The following is a 20,399-nucleotide window of genomic DNA, read 5'->3' on the forward strand; positions in this document are numbered from 1 at the left end:
GTGCCCGCCAGTCGCCAGCCAAGCAGACGTTGTGTTTCTCCTTCGTTTCTGACGACCCTGTGCAAATCGTCCACGAGCATACATCGAAATTCGGCCAAGGAGATTGTTTGGCTGAAGAACACCTTGTTCGCGGACACTGCACGTCCGCTTCGAGTTAGCGGGGAAACCGCAAAGAGAAGGGCGACTTCGGCGACCACCTCTCGCGACATCACGCGGAACAATCCCTTTGCTTGGAGTCATATACGTAGAGTGGACTTTTCAAAAGCAGAAGAAGAGCAAGGATAAAAAGAAGGTGCACTTGGGCGCAAGGGATTCTCATCTTCAACTCCTCCAACCACCATGGCGATTTGGTCGACAGATCGGTCCATGTCCGCCAGCGACGACCAAAAGCCGACCGTCACCACGACCCGCGACTCGGAAAGCGGCAAGGCAGAGTTCGACTCGACGCAGTATGCGGCGCCTCATGAGCGTCCGGTTGTGGGCGAGGCCCAGCCGGCGGACAAGCTGCATCGTGGTCTCGAGGCCAGGCACATTACCATGATTGCCATAGGCGGTGCTCTCGGTAAGATGGACCCCCTTACAAAACTCAGAATCCGTTGTTGACAGGACACAGGTACTGGTCTGATTGTTGGCACGGGAAAAGCACTTGCACAAGCCGGACCCGGTTCCATCTTCATCGGCTACACGTTTGTGGGGCTGCTCGTCTTCGCCGTCATGGCAGCATTAGGTGAAATGGCGGCATGGCTGCCGCTTGCCAGCGGTTTTTCGGGCTACGCGACGCGCTTTGTGGATCCCGCGCTGGGAACAGCTCTGGGTTACACGTACTGGTTCAAATATCTCATTACGACGCCAAACCAGCTGACGGCTGCGGCACTGGTGATTCAGTACTGGGTACCGGCCGAAAGGATCAACCCAGGAGTCTTCATCACCGTGTTCTTGGTCGCCATTTTGGCCATCAACTACTTTGGCATCCGCTTCTTTGGCGAGTTTGAGTTTTGGTTGAGCAGTCTCAAAGTCGTCGTCATTGTCGGCCTCATTCTGCTCTCGTTGATTCTGGCGCTGGGCGGGGGGCCGACGGGCGACAGGACAGGATTCAGATATTGGAAGAATCCTGGCGCATTCAAGCCGTACATTGCTGGTGAGCAAAACCTCTCCCTGCTTCGCTATGACAGTTGATTGACAAACTGCAACAGATGGCGCCGAAGGCAAATTCCTTGGCTTCTGGAACTCGCTCATCAACGCTGTCTTTGCATACCTGGGCACTGAGCTTGTCGGTGTGACTGTGGGCGGTAAGTGGTTCCCAAACCCTTTGTGATTCCACGAGGCTAATCACGACGCATACAGAGGCGCAAAACCCCCGCCGCACAATCCCCAAAGCCATCAAGCTGACATTCTACCGCATCCTCTTCTTCTACTGCCTCTCGGTCCTCCTGCTCGGCATGATCGTTCCCTACGACAGCGAGGAGCTCGCCTTTGCGACCAAAAAGTCCAACAGCGCCGCCGCGTCTCCCTTCGTGGTGGCCATCCGGCTGGCCAAGATCGAGGCGCTCCCCGGCATCATCAACGCGTGCATCCTGCTCTTCGTCTTCAGCGCCAGCAACAGCGACCTCTACATCGCCTCGCGCACCATCTACGGCCTGGCATCGCAGGGCAAGGCGCCGCGGCGGCTGGCGCGCACCGACTCGCGCGGCGTGCCCGTCTACGCGCTCGGCGTCTCCTCCCTCTTCTGCCTGCTGGCCTACATGAACGTCGCCGACGACGCCAAGACCGTCTTTTCGTACTTTGTCAACCTCGTCACCATCTTCGGCCTCCTCACCTGGATCTCGATCCTGGTGACGCACATCTTCTTCGTGCGCGCGCGCAACGCCCAGGGCGTCGAAAAATCCTCCCTCGCATACGTGGCCCCTGGCGGCGCCGCGGGCTCCTACGCCGCCCTCTTCTTCTGCATCCTCATTGCCCTCACAAAGAACTTTTCCGTGTTTACGGGCGGCGAGTTCGACTACAAGAACTTCATCACCGGATACCTGGGCATCCCGCTCTACCTCATCCTCATCTTTGGCGCCAAATGGTGGGGCAAGACGGAGCGCGTCCGCCCCGAGACGGCCGATCTGTGGAGCGGCAAGGACGAGATTGATCGCGAGGAGCAGGAGTTTTTGGAGAGGGAGCGCGCGTGGAGGCAGGAGAATAATGGTGGCAAGTTTTATAACCGCTTTGTGGCGTGGTTGTTTTAGAGAGGATGGGGGTGGGAATTGGGTGTCAGGGGTTTGTCTGCCTGTTTGTCCCCGTCTCTCTTCCAGTTTGGTTGGCTGGCGGACTTGATGGACGGCAATGCCTGGCTTCCTCCCGCCACCTTGGTGTTGTATATTCCAGCACTGGTAATGATAAAAATTCAAAGCGCATTAGATGATGAATGGCACAGATTCAGTGCAAGCATCAGCAAAGAATCACATTTCATGTACTACGTCTATGAACCTCATGAACCTACCTATGATATCCACTCTTCAACCTCGACTCTCCTACAAATGCGCCGCCGCCGCACTCGCCCCCTTCTCCGCCATCTCTTGCGCCTGTCTCGCATGGTTGCCAATGGCGCCCATGGCCTCGGCCTCGTGGACAGTCGGCAGAGCGCGCGCAGCAGTCAATCGCTCGTCAGTGACGAGGTAGCTACGCGGCAGGCCGACGTCCTTGACGACCTTGTCGCGGGCAGCTCCAGGGTCAAGACCAGCCTCTTCGGAGAGCAGAAGGTCGACGACGGCCTTGCCACACAGCGTGCCGTTGGGCATGCCGTGGCCGGTGTAACCGGCCGAGATGTAGGCGGCGCGGAGGCCGGGGACCTTGCCCACCCACGGCACATTGTCGCGCGAGTAGCCCATGATGCCGGTCCACTGGTGAGTCGCGGTGAGCTCGTCGAGGCCTTCAGTCTCGCCGCCGAGGTCGCAGCTCTGGAGCAGCGTCTTGCGCAGCCAGGCGGCCATGCCCTCGTCGATGGCGCTGTCGTCCCACACGCCAATGTACTCGTGCTTGCCGCCCCCCTCGCCGCCCCCGAACATGTAGTGCCCCGCCGGGTTCGGCACCCCCTCGTACGGCCGCTGGTTGAGGTAGTCGTCGTTGTGCGCCGGCTGCCCCGGCTGCCCGCAGAGGCCATACGAGTTGGGTAGACGCGGCGCGCCCTTGGGAGGGAGCAGGGCGCTCATCTCGCCGCGGACGGGCACAATGAGGTCGGCGAAGGGCGGCAGGATGGCGGACGAGTAGCCGTTGGTGGCGACGATGAGCTTCTTTGCGCGTATGGAGCCGCGCGACGTGTGCAGCGTATTGGGGAACTCAGCATCCTCGTCCTCGCTAAACGACACGCGGTGGACGGGCGTGTTGGTCTGCAGGTTGAGCTTGCCCTCCTTGACCAGCTTCTCCAGGATAAACGTCACCAGCTTGTACGGCCACAGGCTGGCAGCCGAAAACGTCAGCGTCGCCCCGACGGCCTTGGGGATGCGAATGGCCGCCAGCTTCTCCTTGTCCGTCACAATTTCGACCAGCTTTCCAAGCTCGGGATCCTTCTCTTTGAGCGCCTTGACTTCGTCGTTGGCCACGGCAAAGGCGGCTGCGTCGAAGTAGGCGCGCGTGCCCGCCAGGCTGCGCCATTCGCAGGCGATGTTGTTGGTCTCGATGTACGACCTGACTGCGTTGTAGTTGAGCACCTCGAAGCGCGTTACGTCGATGTCACGCGCCACGGGCAGCACCTGGCAATGGCCTGGAGCACGCTATTATCAGCAACACAAACAATTCAATGGTGAGTTTCGACCCAAGGACAAACCTCCATTGCGGCCCGTGGCTCCCCAGCAGGCCTCTCTCGCCTCGAGCAAGACGACGCTGCGGCCCTTGGCGCGGTCATCCTCGGCGAGGAAGCGCGCGGCCGACGTGCCCGTAATGCCGCTTCCGATAATCACGACATCGGCCTCGGCGGGCAGGTCCTCAGTCGTGCGGTGGCCCAGGAGGAATTGGTTTGGCTCGCTGTGCCAAAAGGACTTGGTCGAGTTGGGGACGGGTAGCCCCGCAGGCCTGTGCGAGGAGGAAGAGGGGTCCGGGTTGGAGGAGGACGAGGTCGAGGCCATGATGGTGGGGCAAGCCAAGCTTGGACGCGTCGACAGTCGAGGTCCCTGAGAATTATTGCCAAGTAGGAAATTGCGAGGAAGCCGTGCCCAGGAGATGATGGGATTGATTGTCCTCGACGGTGCGAGTGTCAGATGGGAAGATGGTGTTTATGCTCCACGGCGAATCGTGTATTCATGCCCCAATCATGTCGGTCGTCAGGAAATGGATCCGCTCTTCGTCACTCGGTTCGGGGCGATAGCGCCAGCACCCGGAGTTCAGCGACACCTTCTTCGGTCGGCATGTCGGTCCCCCGGCACTGGAAAAGTGGCCATGGATCGACCTGTAATGTTATAGCTGGCTACAGCTGGCTACCAAAAATATCATTGAAAAGCTGTTTTCATGATCGACCAAGACATTTAAAAGTGAGCAATTTCGACAGAGAGCACGCAAGCAACAGTGCGCAGGACACAGATTCCAACAAATCTAATAGTTGACGGGGCACGAAGCCCAGAGACTACCTATCGCTACATGAAACTGGAAAATGGGGGGTATAATGGTTCCAACAACCGCTAGACGACATAAGACATGGCAGCAAATACAATCTCGTCTCGGTCGACAAGAGGAAAAGATGAGCGCAAATCTCCTGAGAAAAACGGCCAGGCCTGGTCCACAGGCTTGCATCCAATGCAATCTTTTGGTGGTGTAGTGGTGGTGGTTGGTATCGTTGGATCGTTATGCATCAACTCTTATCGTTCCAGACCCCGGCTGGATTGGTTGTAGCGTCGTCGATGTATTCGAAGCGAGGATCCAATCCTCTCGGTTTCAAGGCAGCATTCCGGCACCGCGATGGTTTGCAATTGAAAAAAAGAATTTCCCGAGTCTCTGACTGGTTACTCGCGCTTCTCGCGGAGATAATGGTAGGCGTCTTTGACCGTGTCGGTGACACTGAAGCCGCCAAAGAGCCACTCGTTGGAGTGACGGCCCGAGTAGAAGCTGCTGGTGGTGCTGTGGCGCTTGTTGGCGGTGCTTGTCGATGATGCTCCAGATTCGCGGCTCAGGGTTGACGACATGCGCTGGACGCGCGGCCGTGTGTGACTTTGCGAGCTGTCCCTTGGCATTGAGGTGGGAGGGAGGATGGTGCTGGAGTGGTCTTGGGTTTTGTTCGACCTGCTCCGCGAGCGAGAGGAAGAGCGAATCTTTTGCTTGAGGGCGCCGAAGAAGTTTGACTCGGCGGAAGGTGTTGAGCGCTGAGATTGGCGGTTGATGAAGCGGGTTTGTGAGGTTGCGTCAACGGACAAGGGTCCAGTCGAGGTGGTGGATTGGGAAAAGGTGCGCGACATGTTGGTTGATTGTTGAGTGATTGTTGCTGAGTGATTGGTAGTCGAATTGATCAGGAGTGATTGAATGGCGATTGAAGCAGGGGGACAACGACTTGTTATATAGAATTGCGTCGAGGGAAGGACATGGCATTGGCGGTCGAGGGTCGTGCTCGATTAGGCAATTAGGGCTGAGGGTCGTCGCTCTTGCCTGCCAGGGCTGAAGCACGGACCCACGGGCTCTCCGGTGAAGCGGTCCGTGCTCCCTTTCACTGCGACGATGGGTGCCTGAAGTGCCGTTGTCCTTCTCTTTCTTGCTCGACTTTCTCCCTCACCATCACAATCTCGACTGCTTTCGTCCCTTGATCATCGTCGATTATCTGGCCTCGACCATTCGGCAGCTTCACATCCTCACAATCCATCCCGCCCGTCTGCCGTCCACCGGTTCCTTGCAACGGATGCACCTTACCGGCTGCTATTAGGCGGAGGTGGTTGCCTTAGGTTTCCGTCGCCGGTGTCCAACGTTGACCAAACACCAAGAGCCACGGTATCGAGTCGACAACTGGCAACTGCTCCTGAACACTCACCATGTCTTGGCTGCCATGACCGGCTGCACCTCGCATGCACTCGATCCCGTGCTCATTCTCGCTGACTCTTCACATCAAGCGAATCACATTGACCCCATGCTTCTTTTGGCGACCCTCGCATCATGACGCCTGACAGGGCCGACATGCCGTCCGTCTGGCCACGGCCATCGCCTTTCGATTCCCTCTGCTCTGCGGAGCTGCTCAAATCTTCTCCAAATCCTCTCGCTCTAGGTCGCTCGAGGTCCCGCGTTTGAGATGCCCTGACTTTCTTAGCTGCCGACTGCTCTCGACTACTCGAGCGTACCGTCGCGTTTCGCTGCCGACAACTCGACCTCCTCCGGCCATCTGGACCCAGGCCCTGTTTCATCATGGCCCTCGAGGGATTCGGTGTGCATCCACTACGGTACGGTCCTGTCCGTCCCTACTTGGGTAGGTGCTAGTGCGGATGTACTTTTTCTTATATCCATCTCCCTTCCCCTCTTCTCCGCCGGACTTGCGCGCCGCTGGTCCTTTACATCGTGCCTCCTTTTTAACCACTGTCGTATTGGATGGAGAATCAGTGCTCGCTTGCGGCGATCAAACGCCAGATGGAGCCGACCAGAGGCCCGTTTGGTAGTTTTTGCCGAATTTTTACAGAGCGTGGCGCGTCGGTGCGTGTTTCAACCTGCTTCTTTGAGCAAACGAGCGCGCTACTCTTGCCTGCTCCAGCTAAAGCAGTCTGTATCACGGCCTTTATACCCTCTACAATCCCTCTTCATTGGCCGCTATTTCAAGTTTTTCCGCTTCTGAGCTCGCTCCGCCAACGCCTCTGCGTTCTATGCGGAACTCGTCCCTGTTACAAGAGCTCTCCACAGCGGTAGAGAAAGGACTATATAGGTCGCTATCTTGCGCTTCAAAATGCAATTCTTCAAGCCTGGTGCCACAATAGCCCTGCGTCCTTCGTTTATACCGCCTTGATTTGCTTCTAACAATGACTCTCATTTCTGCCGCTCTTACCTCGCTCCTCGCCGCGTCTGCGGTGCAGGCTGGCCCTATTTCGTGAGCACCTCCATCTTCTATCTTTTACTTGACTGACGACAACAGTCGTCGCGCTGCAGCTGGTCTGAACGCGGCAGGCAAAGCCGCCGGCTTGGAGTACTTTGGCTCTGCCACCGACAACCCGGAATTGAGCGACTCTGACTACATGGCCATTCTAAACAACTCGGACCAATTTGGTCAGATCACACCTGGAAACTCGATGAAGGTGCGCGGTATCGGAATGTGGTGATGGCGCGGATGGCAGCTTAATCGGGACAATAGTGGGACACGATCGAAGCCTCGCGCGGCACCTTTTCCTTCACCAAGGGCGACGCCATTGCCGACCTGGCCGAGGCAAACGGACAGAAGCTGCGCTGCCACAACCTTGTGTGGCACAACCAGCTGCCTAGCTGGGTCAGCAGCGGCGGATTCGACAACGCGACTCTTGTCGAGATCCTGCAGAACCACATCACGAAGGAGGTGACGCACTACAAGGGCCGTTGCTACCACTGGGACGTGGTGAACGAGGCGCTCGACGACGACGGAAACTACCGCGACGACGTCTTCTACAACACCATTGGCGAAGCCTACATCCCGATAGCGTTTGCGGCAGCCGCCGCCGCCGACCCCTCGGCCAAGCTCTACTACAACGACTACAGCATCGAGTGGTCTTCAACCAAGCACACCAACGCCGTTAACATTGTCAAGCTGATCCAGTCGTACGGCGTCAAGATTGACGGCGTGGGCATGCAGGCGCACTTTACGGTTGGCCAGACCGTCACCCAGGACGCGCTCGAGTCGGCCATCCAGGACTTTGCCGACCTGGGCGTCGAGGTGGCCATCACGGAGCTCGACATCCGCACCAAGACGCCCGCCAGCGACGACACGCTGCAGCAGCAGAGCACCGATTACCAGACTGTCGTCAATGCTTGCTTGGCCAAGGATGCTTGCATCGGCATTACCATCTGGGACTACACAGACAAGTACAGCTGGGTGTAAGTTTTCTACTCCCCCTGCACCCCTGACAAACGGACCAATGCTGACACGCGTGTCTCCTGCAGTCCCAAGACCTTCTCCGGCTACGGCGCCGCGCTGCCCTGGGACGACAACCTCGAGACCAAGCCCGCCTACGACGGCATCCTGTCGGCTCTCGGCTCCGGTACGTCTGCTGCCTCCTCCTCTTCTTCAAACACAAACACCACAACCACCACCACCACTCCTTCTGCCAACACCACCACCACAACCCCCCAAACCGCGAGCATCCAGGCCTCATTCCAAGCCACCATCATCGCCACTCCTTCATCCTCCTCCTCTGTTGCTGAGACTCTTGCCTCTCCCAGCCTAAGCGCCACGGCGTCTGCAACGAGCTCCAAGAAGGGCAAGTCGTGCAAGCGGCGCGCGAAAAAGAGGAGCACCGCTGCTGCTCTGTCTGCCTGATTTGTCTTCCTGTCTGTCGATATACAAGTGGAAGGGAAGGGGACTGGGTGCTGTTGTGTATACTGTTCAGAAAACTTGCACAGAGGGTGCGGTGGGTTGGTGATGTACTGGGCTGTATATACAGAGCATCTTCCTTCGCGTACATAGCTATGCATTTGTGGCGAGTTTGTGTAGTAACTTTCCATGTATGTGCTGCTCCACACCAATCAATCATGATGTCACTTGCGAAAGGCGGCTCAAACCTACCACTTCTCCGCTGGCTATGTGCCCCATCTCGTTCCTCTTTGCATCCTTCACAGTGCGTTGCGAAAATAAATGGCAACTCCGGGGCGCAGGGTACTAGAATGCTCCTTGTGGTTGTGCTATTATTAGACTGAGTTGTTCAGCAAGTTGACAGTTGACCTTATCTCTTGTGCCTACATTTTTCAAGTCAAGATATGTATACAAGGAGTGATCAAACACCTTGCTCCCAAACGACCTGGTTATTTGAGCTCGTAGAAGGATTGCTATGGGGAGCATTCAAGCATCTCGTACGCACCGCACCGCCTTGGAGTCGCCTTTCTTTTGGCCATTGAATTTCTGACCCCCCTGCCATATTTGTTGTAGTGGCCCGTGCGCTCGCGCCTGCACGCCGAAATGCGACGTTCGATCTTCAAAAGTTGACTGCCGAATCGGGTAAGTGACGTCACTGCTTGCTTGCTGGTGCTCCTCAAGGTAGGCACCTTCGCGCGCCTTTTGCACCACCAACACCTTACCACCTACCAACCTCACCACCGTACGTTGCAACAATGGCGCCCACCAAGCGACGGCTCCAGCGACTCTGAGCCCACCACTGCAGTCCGCGCAGGTGAGCTCATGGGCGATGTCGAAATCACATACTGCTCCGCGCCCGAATCCTGCCGTCCACTCCACCAAATCTCTCATGATCAAGGACAATGCAGCTCTCACTGCGGACACCACTCTATAAATCGATTTCGCAAGTCTGCTCTCAACAAGTTGGGCCGCTTGGCCGCGTGGAAAATGCTCTGCTCTGCAACACTGAAGTAACAAGGTGCTTGATTTGACCATTGCGTGGACTAGATCCCGGTTCGAGTCCGTCAAGGTCCAACTTGTTTTTTTGCTCTTTTTTGCCCTTTTGGCGATGAGGATGGTGTGTGTGGTAAGCGAAATTTACTGGCGGTCATGTTCTTTTTTCTCTTTCATTCAGGCGTGGCGTGATTGTTACTCATTACATTACTTTTGAATGCCTAGATCTTGTGCTGGAGGCGATACGGTCGCGAGGTAAAGGTTCAGGCGGCGATGCCATGGCCTGGGCGGGCTACGAAAGCATAGGCACCTCAGCGCCCACTGTAAAGAGTTTGAGCGGACTACAAGATAAAGGTGAAAGCGGCGTAGGCACGGTAGCAGCGTCAAGACTACGATCAACGTTGCGTGTTGTTGTTGAGGTGAAGCGCCGCCAGAACCCTCAACGACCTGTTCGCTCTCAATTGAGAGTGACAATGAGCCAACTGCTGGCAGAGGCAGGGGCAGGGCTTCAGGCAGAGGCACTACAAAGGGAAGAGGTAGAGGTCGTGGAGGCTAGCGGTAGGGGCAGAAAGTGAGTAAACTACCATAGATCATTGGCACCTTGCACGATTGGGTAAACTGCGAGACTTTAGAGCAGTCAAGATATCAAAGAACAATTTGCGATGACAATTTATGGCCCAAGCGATGTAATTGATCCAACACACTAAATATGGGAGGGATCAGTAATTCAAAAAGGGGGGTCAGTCGCCTTTCTCCCGAAACTCACTGCGCTTTCTCTTGATTTGCGCCCTTTTATTAGACATCCTTCACTTCTATTCAACTACGCAACACAACGCTGCTCACGGAAATCTCACCCCCTTCCATAAAATTGGCTCTATCTCTCTTTCCCTCCATGTCGCGCTAAAGTCCCAGTGCGTAATTTGGTCGTATCAGTTGGATGTTCCAATGAGGTAGCAGCAGAAAAAGGGGTTGGAAAACTCGCTGTCTGTTAGGCGGTTCAGGTTCGATGGAGTGGGGGATGGGGGACGGACGGAAGGAGGATACTGGATAGGGAAGAGAGTGGATGAAAATAAGGGGGCCAGGGGGTGAAGGAGGGGATGAATTGGCTCAAGTGTCAGTCTGTAGATTTCTCGCTCCGTGAATCGCCACTTTCCTCTCTTTGAGCATATGTACTGACGGCGGGCGGTTCATTTAGGTGGTCTCAGCATACATCTCCACGAGCACCTGGACGTACACAGTGATGACTCGTCGATTGATGCAAGACCTTTTGAGGAGTAAGCAGATTGGATTTGCAGTTCTTTGGGGTGACTCACCCAGCCGTGTAATTAGTTGACCGGGTGGCATGCCAAGGTCAGCAAGTCGGTGAATGTGATCCAAAAGGGATGCCTTCTTGTGCCTACTATCCAGCTACCTACCTGCTATTATGGTTGTGAGTCAGAATTTCTTCTCGCTTAGCTCTGTAGGATTGGAGATGGTGGCTAACTTATCTGCTGAGCTGCTTGATTCATCAGTCACTCCATTACTCACCACACACATCACCATCTCCTGTCACGCACACCTCTTATGATACACCTCTCACACCATCCCCAAAATCTGAAGAGGAAAGGAAGAAAGACAAAAACAACAGGAGTCCGAGGGCAGCCGACGCCACCTAAATACTGCGCAAAAATTCGCCTCAAACAAGCCCGCGGCTGCCGCACTCCTCGCCTTGCCGCTGCTAACCACTCACTCCCCTCTTGCCTGCAGATCTCCCTACTTGCCTACGATCTGCGAGCGATCTGCGTGGTTTGTTTCTCATGTCTTGCCCACTCCCCCTCAGAAACACAGAAATAGACACTTTTGGAAGGGGTATGGCGACGATCTGCGCAGAGGTCTGGCCCGTTCGGTGCTTTTGCTGCCCACGCAAGTAGCCAGCAGCAGTAGAGGGCGAGACGCAGCCGAGTAGACTTATGCAGAAAGGAGAGCTCGACCTCGACCTCGACTTTAATCCCACCTCTCAGTCTGCAGTGCGGGCTTTTGTTGGCGACAGTTCGCCACTATCTCTCTCCCACTGAAGCACCAAACCCCCGTTCCATTTCATCTCATTTCATGGTGCTGTGCCAACCCCATCCCACACATCTCCGCTCCCACCCCTTCAGTCTCGACCATCCCCATCCAAAGCACTCACTCTAGCCGCGCTCATGTACCCGCTGCTGCTGCTGCTGTGCTTTACTCGACGCGTACTGACGAGCTGCGCGCCGCCACCGCCGTCACCTCATGAGCGCATTTCCTTCTGTCGCTCTTTCCCCCGCAACCCACTCTTCTTCGCTCTTCGTTCCCCTCCTCCGACTCTCCTCTGCCGGTCGATCTGGGGTTCGAATTTGCCACCTTCAATGTTCTCACTAGGTAGATGTGCGGCGAACGCAGACGGAGAAATAATGGACTGTCCCTCGTTTCTGCGTTCCCCCACGCAGCAAAAAAAGACGCTCTTGCCCTGCCTACCGCGCCTGCGCGTCGCATCACCCACTTGCTGGGCTCTCATTCTGCGCATTTTTTGTTGCGTCGTCTTGCTTCGTCTGGAACAATCTCACTCGTTTCGCATCCGCATAATTCCCTCGTCTCCTGAGTGGAGGCTACAACCCGTAGAACCCCACCACCCACTCGCTCACCTGCCCACACCACTGGACATCTTGGACTCACTCGGCACGTCGGCACTGCAGAGAAGCCCGCAGTCCGCAAGTAATTAGGTAGACAGGTATGTAGTCCGTCAATCAGATGGCCCATCCATCCAGCCAGGCAGCCACCGACGCATACTGTCGCCGCACTATCCACCGCTGCAGCGACACCACCAAACAACCTGCCTACTTGCCTAGGTGGCCAGAGTGCCAAACGCATCGTCTGGTCGCATTGCATGATATAGCTCAGGGTGCCGTGTGATATAGCCATGGGCTCTCTCGCTCGGCGGCGGCGGCAAGCGCGCCAAGGCGAAGCGAACGACGGGAACCGTTGCTGAGGTGCTTGCTTGTCTCGTTTTGCTCTTCTCACTTGCTCGCTTGAGGAATTGGGTGTTGCGGAAATGTACTTGCTGGACATGCTGGCACTGGGTGTTGCTGCTCTCTTGTAGACGGTGCGAAGACGGGCAGACTTCTGACCCTGGGTGGTAAGGTGTTGTTGGATGCACCTGTCGGCCGAGTCGACTGCTCCCTGTGGCTGTGCCATGAAGAGAGAGTGATCTTGAATGATGCTCCCTCACTTACCACGATACTCGGCGTGGTGTCATGATATTTTGAACCAAGCCTCGGTCCCGACTTTCGCCACCACCATCCAAGCAACTCACCTTGTCTCCCTCATCTTCACCAGCCAATTGTCGTCCTGATCCTGCCGTTTCTCGCAAATATAGGTACTTACCTCCTGACCTCGACACCTCCCAAGGTCTTCAGTACCAATGCCCAGGTCTTCAGTGCCATTGCCATTGCCAATATCAATGCCTAGGTCTTCGGTAGCAATGCCGAGTACCTCAGATATCATATGCGCGACGACCCACACCCACCTATTATTGCCAATGCACTTAGGTTGCTGCAACTACGACTACCGACTACCACATACCTGTTTACAGCTTTTTCGCTCGCTTCTGCTTTTGGCACATTGGTTTCTGGCTGGTGCGTCCGGCGGGCCGCTGTCGCTAGCACTGGTTGCTTTCTTGCCATCACCACCACCACCATCCGGATGCATCCGTCCGTCTCATCCACGTTGGTCAGTCGCGCGTCGGGTTGTCTAGAATAGTCCATGACACCCACACACCCGCCTAAGTACATACTCCATCATCATGGCCCCCAGCCACCACTACCGTCGTCACCACCACGCTTGCAAATGCCGAAGCGAGCAATGGTCGCGGCGACGACGGACCACCCGACGGCGCCGGCACCTACCAGCGGATCAACGGCCGCGGCGGCGGCAGCAGCCATCCGGCTGGCTTGCTGGATGGCTGCCAGCCACGGGGTGCGCAGCGGGCCAACCAGCGCCGCGAAGGAAGCTGTCACATCACTTCTCTGCGTGAAGCCACGCCGTCACCAGTCACAGTGGCGTGGAGGGCGAGAGGGCGAGAGGAAGGCGCCGGCGTCGTTACTTACTGCTACTTAGAGAAATGCGTTGGTGGGTGGACGCAGGGAAATGCGAAGACGATTGACGGTGATGACGACGAGACGAGAGGCTGTGGCTGGCTCGAGTCACGACACGCTACCCAGCTACCATGGTTGATGTGCACATGAGGTCGACAAAGGTCGGTAGACGTTGCTAGACTGGCTCGCACGTGCGGGCAGCTCTGCGTAGAGGGAACCTGCTGAGGGGGTCTGCTGAGTGGTCGGGTTGCGTACGTGTATGCAAGCTTCCTGTAGGCACAGTGTCGGTAGTCGCAGTAGTGATAATTACAGGACGTCGTCAGTAGTTTTCCTGGTGCTGCTTCTGCTGCTGCTGCTGCGGCAATACATCATTGGCATGCACCAGACGAACGGACAGCCAACACATATGACTGGAATGGTTGGCAAGATACGTACTTGGGTGCGTCTCATGACGAGGTAACATGGTAAACGGGTACATCTGCCATGTACCTGGGTAGATTAGTAGCTCGCAGCTGTATCGATATCGATTAATTGACATTGGAATCGGCAAATGGCGCTCTTGATCGCATGTCGTTGCTCACCGCTTGGATACGTACCTGGACCCTCTGGACCCTGAAAAGCTTCAACCCCCAAGCTGCGAAGGAGCAAAAGAGTTTCCTCGGTCGGCCTTGCATGCTACGTCCCGGTCGTCGGCCACCAAAGGAGAGAAAGGAGAGGAGACGAGGCTAGACGGGCGCCGCCGTCATCGGCAGAGCCCCTCCTCCTCCGTCTCGTCTCCCCTCCCCCGCGCGCCGCGCACGACTGCAAAAGGATCGGAAGACGTCCGCCGTTTTCGCCGCTAGCATGGAGGACCCGGGCTGTCAGCCGTGGGGAAGCGCGGCTGGCGGAGCTTAGCTGCGCCGTTAGCGTGCCGTAGCGCATGGCGCTGCGGCATGACGTGACGGGATCGGGGCTTGGTGTCTGTGATTGCTGAAAGCTTGAGGTCGTCCTCTGCCGTGGCATGGGCAAGTTTTGCTTTTTGCGGGTGCCCTGAGCTGCTGAGCTGAGCCTGTGACTGCACGGCGTGCGTGCGAGCGTGGGTTGGTTGCTTGGAGCTCGGTGTGAGTCGAGCATGCGCACCTTCTGCCATCCGTGCAGCAGGCGGGTGGAGTCGACTTGGAGGCCATTGGGTGGTGAAAGTGCCGGTTGGTGGCCGAAAGAAAATCTGCGTCTGCGGCGAGGTCTGGATTGTTGGTGGGAGGAAGCTTTTTTCAAAAAATTTCTTGTAGTCTCTGTGGGAGGTGGTTTGATAGGATGACGGCGGCTAGGTTCGGCATGCTGTAGGTACGGTGGATCCTGATGGTGGGTGGGTACAGTGTACGCTTACTGCAAGGCCGCCTGGGGTCTGGGGTTAGTCGGGCAGATCTGGGAGTGCCGCTCGGCGTCCAAGTCGGCGTCGGGAGACGATTGGGAGTAAAGAGCTGAGTGACGGGAGTGATGGAGGAAGAGGTGGTGGTGGCGTGTAGGATATTATTGGAACACCAGTCCTCTTGTCTTTGCGCCGCACCGTTGTAGAGCGATACACGACGACAAGGCAATCTGAGCGATTGCTGTAGATTGTTCCCATCGACGTCTGATCGGTTGGGACCTCTCGGGCCGCCATGTGAGGTTGCATGGCAGTACGCAATACAGTTGGCCGCCGTCTGTCGAACTAGCCGCTAGAGCAGCACTCCCAAGTCCCAATAGCATCTACCAAAACGGGTTTGTCGATGAATCGACAGTTCGCCAAAGCGCCTCTCTCATCAGCGCGTCTTTCTCTTGCCCTGTGAACGCACAGTGTTTGTGATCAATCTTGTCATCTGGCATGCCGGCCTGAAGACGAAGCCAGATTTCGCATGCCGTGCCATATCAGTATGCGGACCCTGCTTCTCCCCATTCTGCTTGCTGCAGTCCCTGCTTCTGTCTCTGCATCCTCTGCTGCATCTCTCTTGTCTGGTTGTGATGTTTCTTGATGGTCCCCCGCGCGCCGCAGCAGCCGCGCTCGCAAAACGGGACTAAGGTACCTCTTGCAGCAATCCCGTCTGCCGAGCTGGCCAACTATCGCTTGCCCTTGCCCTTTGGAAATCCCATCTCGACCGCACGCTCAACTTGTTCTACCGCTCCTGCAGCAAAGGTACATCAAGACTGCGCGGCCTGTGTACCCCCATGCAAGGCCACCACGGTACCTCTCAGGCCACCAAAACGGTTGTAGCGTGGTTTTTCAATCTCTGCTCAGCTCTTAATATGGAGAGCCGTGCGTGCATATCCAAGGGTCCAAGTTGCGCCGTGATCGAACGCCGACGATGGGGAAAGAATGTCCACTTCTGAAGCCTCGGGAAGGGGACTGCGTCGCCCTTGGCGCTCAAGTGTACACCCCATAAGGTTCCGCAAAGTATTGGGGATGCGTTGTCGTGGTGGCCTTGGGCTGTGCCGGCACAGCGCTATCAAGTGCTCGACGAGCAGTGGTGAGGTGATCGCGATGCAGCGCTAGTCGTCTTGTCATCTTGTCAAGTGTGGGTGCAAGTTGTCTGCCTGCGCAGTGGCTCCAAGTCGGTCTCAGATGGGCGCGTGCGCTAAGGTAAAAATGTCATCATATGACGTTGGGAGGAAGAGACAGGACGTGTGGAATGTGAACGAGACATGAAGCTATCGTGAATCTCATTCCTCGACAACTGACGCTTGATTGGTGCCCGGCAGCAAAGTCTTACGTATTGACTCAACAGTGAAAAGGATGGGAATCAGAATGAGATGGAACCGCAAAGTCTGGTCTGGAATCTGTGACGATTCAAAAATTTTTTCTGACTGGCAAAGATGCCCTGCATGCAACCCATCACATCCAGTCAGTGTAGCTTGCCGGCGCCTCTGACGATGCTTGATCTGAGGCTGTGATGCATGCAAGGAGGGGACCCTTGCCCAGGCAGCTTGACGTCGATGAGGAGGTCGACTCACACGTACGTAGGCTCGTGGGTGAAGTTGACCAATTCGGCTGGGACCGGATCTCCATCAGGCCGGCAGACATATGTGATGTCAAATGGTAAGCAATCAAGACCCTGCCCAGGAATCAGTTGTGGGTGCTAATTTAGATCGAGGGTTGAATGTACCTTTTTCCTGCCTGCCCACAGGGCAACATGCACGGTACAAGCATGCCATGTTCTCCGGCTGGATGCAGCTGGGGCGTAGCTACTTGCCCCTATGTACGCCCGACTCGCTTGAGCGGTACTCTTTCGATTCTTGTACTAGGTGTACTTGGAGCCAGGGAGGAAGCATCGATGAGCCCAGGACAAAAACTTTTCGTTGCAGGATCCCCGTGGTGTGTACTGCACGGAATCATGCCCGTCTGAGTTACCTCGCTGCGCCCTTTTTGGGCCAATCTCTTAGCTTGCTGCGGAGCAGTACCGACGTGGACGATGTTCCAGTCTTGTCTCCTTGAAGCCGGATTCTGGGCAGGACCTCCCGGGTAGACTTACCATGTGGCCAAACTAGTACCACTCCCAGGGTCAAGATGTTGGCACTCGGACATTGAAGCGGGAGACCGTTGGTCCGATCAGTGCCAATCCTCCAGACGATCAAAAAAATGCCTTGAATCGCGCGTCATGTAGACGTCTGGGCTGGGCCTAAGCTAATGCTGTCCCCATTCCCAGATATGCGCGGTTTCGATTGTGTCAGGGCCATGCCCTTGGAAGAGCGCATGGGGCCATTGACTTGTTCAATACGACCGATGGCCACACTCGCAGCTCCGTTATTATGCAGAGGGTACCCCACTGTCTCATGAGAAGCCACTTGTTGCTCCTCCTCCAGATGTTGTTCTGCCATTGAGGTTCTTCTCCCAAAACACCAACTCAATGCAGTCCTTACGCCAGTATCGTGATATTGGCGCATATGTCGAGGCCACTCATGGCCAGAGGGAGTGGCCTACCTCTCGAAAAGACTCTGACGCGACGCTCCGATCCTCCATCAGCGATGGCACCGGCTTCTTCTCGTCGTCGTCTTCGGACCTCGAAAAAGCAGACGACCCATCCTCACTCCAACAAGTGAGACTGCTCGAGCACAATGAGCACGACCTCGTCACCCCTCCCACCTCAACACCAGTACGTCAGTCTTCTACCGAAATCGTTGACGACTTCAACCTGCACTGTCTGTCAAACAAGCCCGACGATCCAGCAAATCCGCACACGTGGCCTTACTCAAGGAGATATTGGTCGTTGTTCATCATCATGTGCGTCGTTTTCTCACAGGCCTGGGCCGGGTCAGCCGATTCGATGAACGTGTCGATAGCAGCAAGAGAATTGCACGTTTCGAAAACTGCCGAGTCTCTGGCGACAGGTCTGTACTTGGTCGGTCAAGGAGTTGGATCACTCTTCGCAGGCCCGTTATCCGAAACCTTTGGAAGGAACGCCATCTACCTCTGTCCGACAGTCGTTTACATGTTCTCTGTTGCCGAAACTGCCATGATGGATACCTTTGCAGGACAAGTCATTGGCCGATTCATGGTCGGATTTTGGTCCAGCGCGACGATTGCTACGAACGGTGCGAGCGTTGATGACATGTTCAACGCAAGAACGAGAAGTTGGGCGTTTCCCCTTTTGTGTGCAGCTGGCGTTTTGCGTAAGTTACCAATATCCCTTGCTCTTGATCGCTTCTGACGATTCGAAATAGCCAGCGCTCTCGCTCCGGTAGCCAGTGGTTGGATTGTCGAGTCAGGCTGGAACTGGCACTGGGCCGACTGGATCACCCTTCTCATGAGCTTCCCTCCCTGGCTTGCGGCGCTGCTCTTCCTCCCCGAGACATACTCTCCCCTTCTACTCAAGTGGAAGGCCCAGCACCTTCGCCGAGTCACTCACGACAACCGATACATGAGCGCGCTCGAAACGGGCGGTACGCTCGGCCAACGACTCAAAGAGGCGTTGCCTCGCCCCGTCATTTTCCTCACCCGAGAGCCCGTAATCATCATTCTGGGCATCTACTTGATGCTTCTCAATGTTCTCATCTTTACCTTGCAGTCTGGATTTGAGTTCTTGTTCACTCGGACATACGGCTTCAACACCGGCCTGACGGGCTCCGTCTTCCTCGCCATTGCCGCTGGCTGCATTTTCAGCCTCATCTTAACCCCCTTTTTCATGAACAACGAGAACAAAACGCTCCGTCGCCGACGTCGACAGGATGGGCCTCGTGCCAAGCTCCCGCCAGAGATGCGGCTGTGGCCCGCCATCATTGCGGCTCCATTCCTCGCCATCTCCCTGTTCGGGCTTGCCTGGACCAACGATCCCTCGATAAGTCCGTGGTGGGGCTGCGCTTCGTGCTTCATCTTCGGCTACGCTCTCCTCTCGATTCTCGTTTCGAGCTACCAATACATCATGGACAGCTACGGAACGTATGCCGCGAGCGCTCTGGGAACCATTTCGCTACTACGGTTCATGGTGGCGGCTGGGGTCCAGGTGGCGGCACGGCCCATGTTCGAGTCCATGGGACCCAAGTGGGCATTAAGCGCCGTTGGTGCCATTTCGGTGGTCCTGATACCGGCGCCCCTAATCTTCTGGAAATACGGCGAGATTGTCCGGGCGAGAAGTCGCTACGCGGATTGAGTCTGAAGTTGGCTTGACAAAACTGGCATTGCGCGTCTTGTTGGTCTCGTCGACTTGTGGCGGGTACACATGAGCATTTTCCCGAAAGTTTTGCTTGTTTCTTTCGTCACCGCTTCGAAATTCTCTCGAGCGAACAGAGTTTGCTCGTCATTGATATCTTTGTAATTTCATCAGCAAGAAGAGTCAACACTTTAACTTCTGTAATCCTCTTTTCCCCTCTGCGATTTTTTCTTGGTTTCTTTTGGATGATGTAAATAAAAACGAGGGGACATTTTGTTTTTGCAAAGGTGTTTGAAGGACCTTGGCATTGTGGGTTTCATCTTTCAAGCATAACCAAATCAAGATCTTTGGAAATGAAGCATACCCTAAAGCAAGGGGGACGGCATGTGCGAGGCAAAAGAGGTAGGCAAAGGAAAGTTAGCGAGCTAGGAAACAGGGCCAATTGAGTTGAGCCCGGGACAAATGGATAATGATGGAAGTCGATTGTGGTCCACAGATGGTGACTGGTGAAGTTCAAACAGTTTGAGAAGGGTGATGAATTGTTGATGGACGGTTTGCGGGGAAGTGAGTGCATCAACACGTGATGAGGCCTCGCTTACGGTGGCACGGACTTCGCCGCCAGTTTAGGTCGCTAGGAAAGCCTGCCTGCACCAAAACACGAACATCCCACGACTCGACAAAGGAGTGCTCGCAACTCGCAGGTCGCCCGCAAAGCCTGGTGCCGTTTCGACACGATATGATGCAGCGCTGCAAGCCCCCGAGAGTCGAATCTGCTCACGACGTCCACGATGGCGCATCTGGAGTTGAGATCAGCCAGCGGGTGCCCGCCCGTGACATGGCCGCCGAGCCCTGACGTCGCGCTAGGGCCAAAGATGGACTAGTCCCGAAGTGGAAAAGCGCCCTCTTCGGACCTGGAGCGCAAGGTCATCGGTCTGGCGCTGGACGCCAATGCGTTTCTCGCCGCGACTTGCTGTGTGAAGTTGCCCGCACGCAGACTCGATTCATCCTCCGCTCCCACTCCTCCAGCTACCTGCTACTCTACGGCTACCAGCCCCTCGTCCCGTCGAATCTGCAAAGAGAATGCCCGCTGCTGGCTGCTTCCTCGACTCTACTGAGCCAATCCGCCTCTCTCTTTGAAGCTCCGCCGCCCTCCCGCCGCCAGTTTCCTCGCTCTCCACACTCGTCTCCATCCATTTCGCCGCCCCAACCCTCCATCCTTCTCCCTCGATTGCC

General features: G+C 56.0%; 7 protein-coding genes across 7 annotated transcripts; 4 read left to right on the top strand and 3 right to left on the bottom strand.

Annotated features, from left to right (window-relative positions):
• Nucleotides 1-366: 366 nt before the first annotated feature.
• BKA78DRAFT_256601 (dicarboxylic amino acid permease) lies at nt 367-2,231 on the top strand (the record flags this gene model as incomplete). Its single annotated transcript, XM_066885102.1, has 4 exons — nt 367-562; nt 614-1,138; nt 1,194-1,289; nt 1,345-2,231. 4 exons carry the CDS (start codon nt 367-369, stop codon nt 2,229-2,231), a joined length of 1,704 nt encoding a protein of 567 aa, XP_066740549.1.
• A 285-nt stretch (nt 2,232-2,516) lies between these two features.
• On the bottom strand, nt 2,517-4,106 carry BKA78DRAFT_256350 (FAD dependent oxidoreductase; the record flags this gene model as incomplete). The annotated part of the gene is made up of 2 exons (XM_066885078.1): nt 2,517-3,745; nt 3,809-4,106. The coding sequence occupies 2 exons, from the start codon at nt 4,104-4,106 to the stop codon at nt 2,517-2,519; spliced, it is 1,527 nt and encodes a 508-aa protein (XP_066740550.1).
• Nucleotides 4,107-4,976: 870 nt separating this feature from the next.
• BKA78DRAFT_298926 (uncharacterized protein) lies at nt 4,977-5,426 on the bottom strand (the record flags this gene model as incomplete). Its single annotated transcript, XM_066886986.1, has 1 exon — nt 4,977-5,426. The coding sequence occupies one exon, from the start codon at nt 5,424-5,426 to the stop codon at nt 4,977-4,979; it is 450 nt and encodes a 149-aa protein (XP_066740551.1).
• A 1,481-nt stretch (nt 5,427-6,907) lies between these two features.
• On the top strand, nt 6,908-8,846 carry BKA78DRAFT_323652 (glycoside hydrolase superfamily). Its single transcript, XM_066889219.1, has 5 exons — nt 6,908-7,027; nt 7,073-7,232; nt 7,289-8,001; nt 8,068-8,165; nt 8,347-8,846. Exons 1-5 carry the CDS (start codon nt 6,960-6,962, stop codon nt 8,349-8,351), a joined length of 1,044 nt encoding a protein of 347 aa, XP_066740552.1. The 5' UTR covers nt 6,908-6,959; the 3' UTR covers nt 8,352-8,846.
• Nucleotides 8,847-11,641: 2,795 nt separating this feature from the next.
• On the bottom strand, nt 11,642-12,666 carry BKA78DRAFT_323655 (uncharacterized protein). Its single transcript, XM_066889220.1, has one exon. The coding sequence runs from the start codon at nt 12,539-12,541 to the stop codon at nt 11,987-11,989; it is 555 nt and encodes a 184-aa protein (XP_066740553.1). The 5' UTR covers nt 12,542-12,666; the 3' UTR covers nt 11,642-11,986.
• Nucleotides 12,667-12,987: 321 nt separating this feature from the next.
• On the top strand, nt 12,988-13,276 carry BKA78DRAFT_323656 (uncharacterized protein). The gene has a single exon (XM_066889221.1). The coding sequence runs from the start codon at nt 13,011-13,013 to the stop codon at nt 13,224-13,226; it is 216 nt and encodes a 71-aa protein (XP_066740554.1). The 5' UTR covers nt 12,988-13,010; the 3' UTR covers nt 13,227-13,276.
• Nucleotides 13,277-17,426: 4,150 nt separating this feature from the next.
• Nucleotides 17,427-19,166, top strand: BKA78DRAFT_298929 (major facilitator superfamily domain-containing protein; the record flags this gene model as incomplete). Its single annotated transcript, XM_066886987.1, has 2 exons — nt 17,427-18,189; nt 18,241-19,166. The coding sequence occupies 2 exons, from the start codon at nt 17,427-17,429 to the stop codon at nt 19,164-19,166; spliced, it is 1,689 nt and encodes a 562-aa protein (XP_066740555.1).
• Nucleotides 19,167-20,399: the final 1,233 nt, after the last annotated feature.

Source organism: Phyllosticta capitalensis (genome assembly GCF_038381095.1).
Source record: "Phyllosticta capitalensis strain CBS 128856 chromosome Unknown BKA78scaffold_10, whole genome shotgun sequence".
NCBI classification, from domain to species: Eukaryota; Fungi; Ascomycota; class Dothideomycetes; order Botryosphaeriales; family Phyllostictaceae; genus Phyllosticta; species Phyllosticta capitalensis.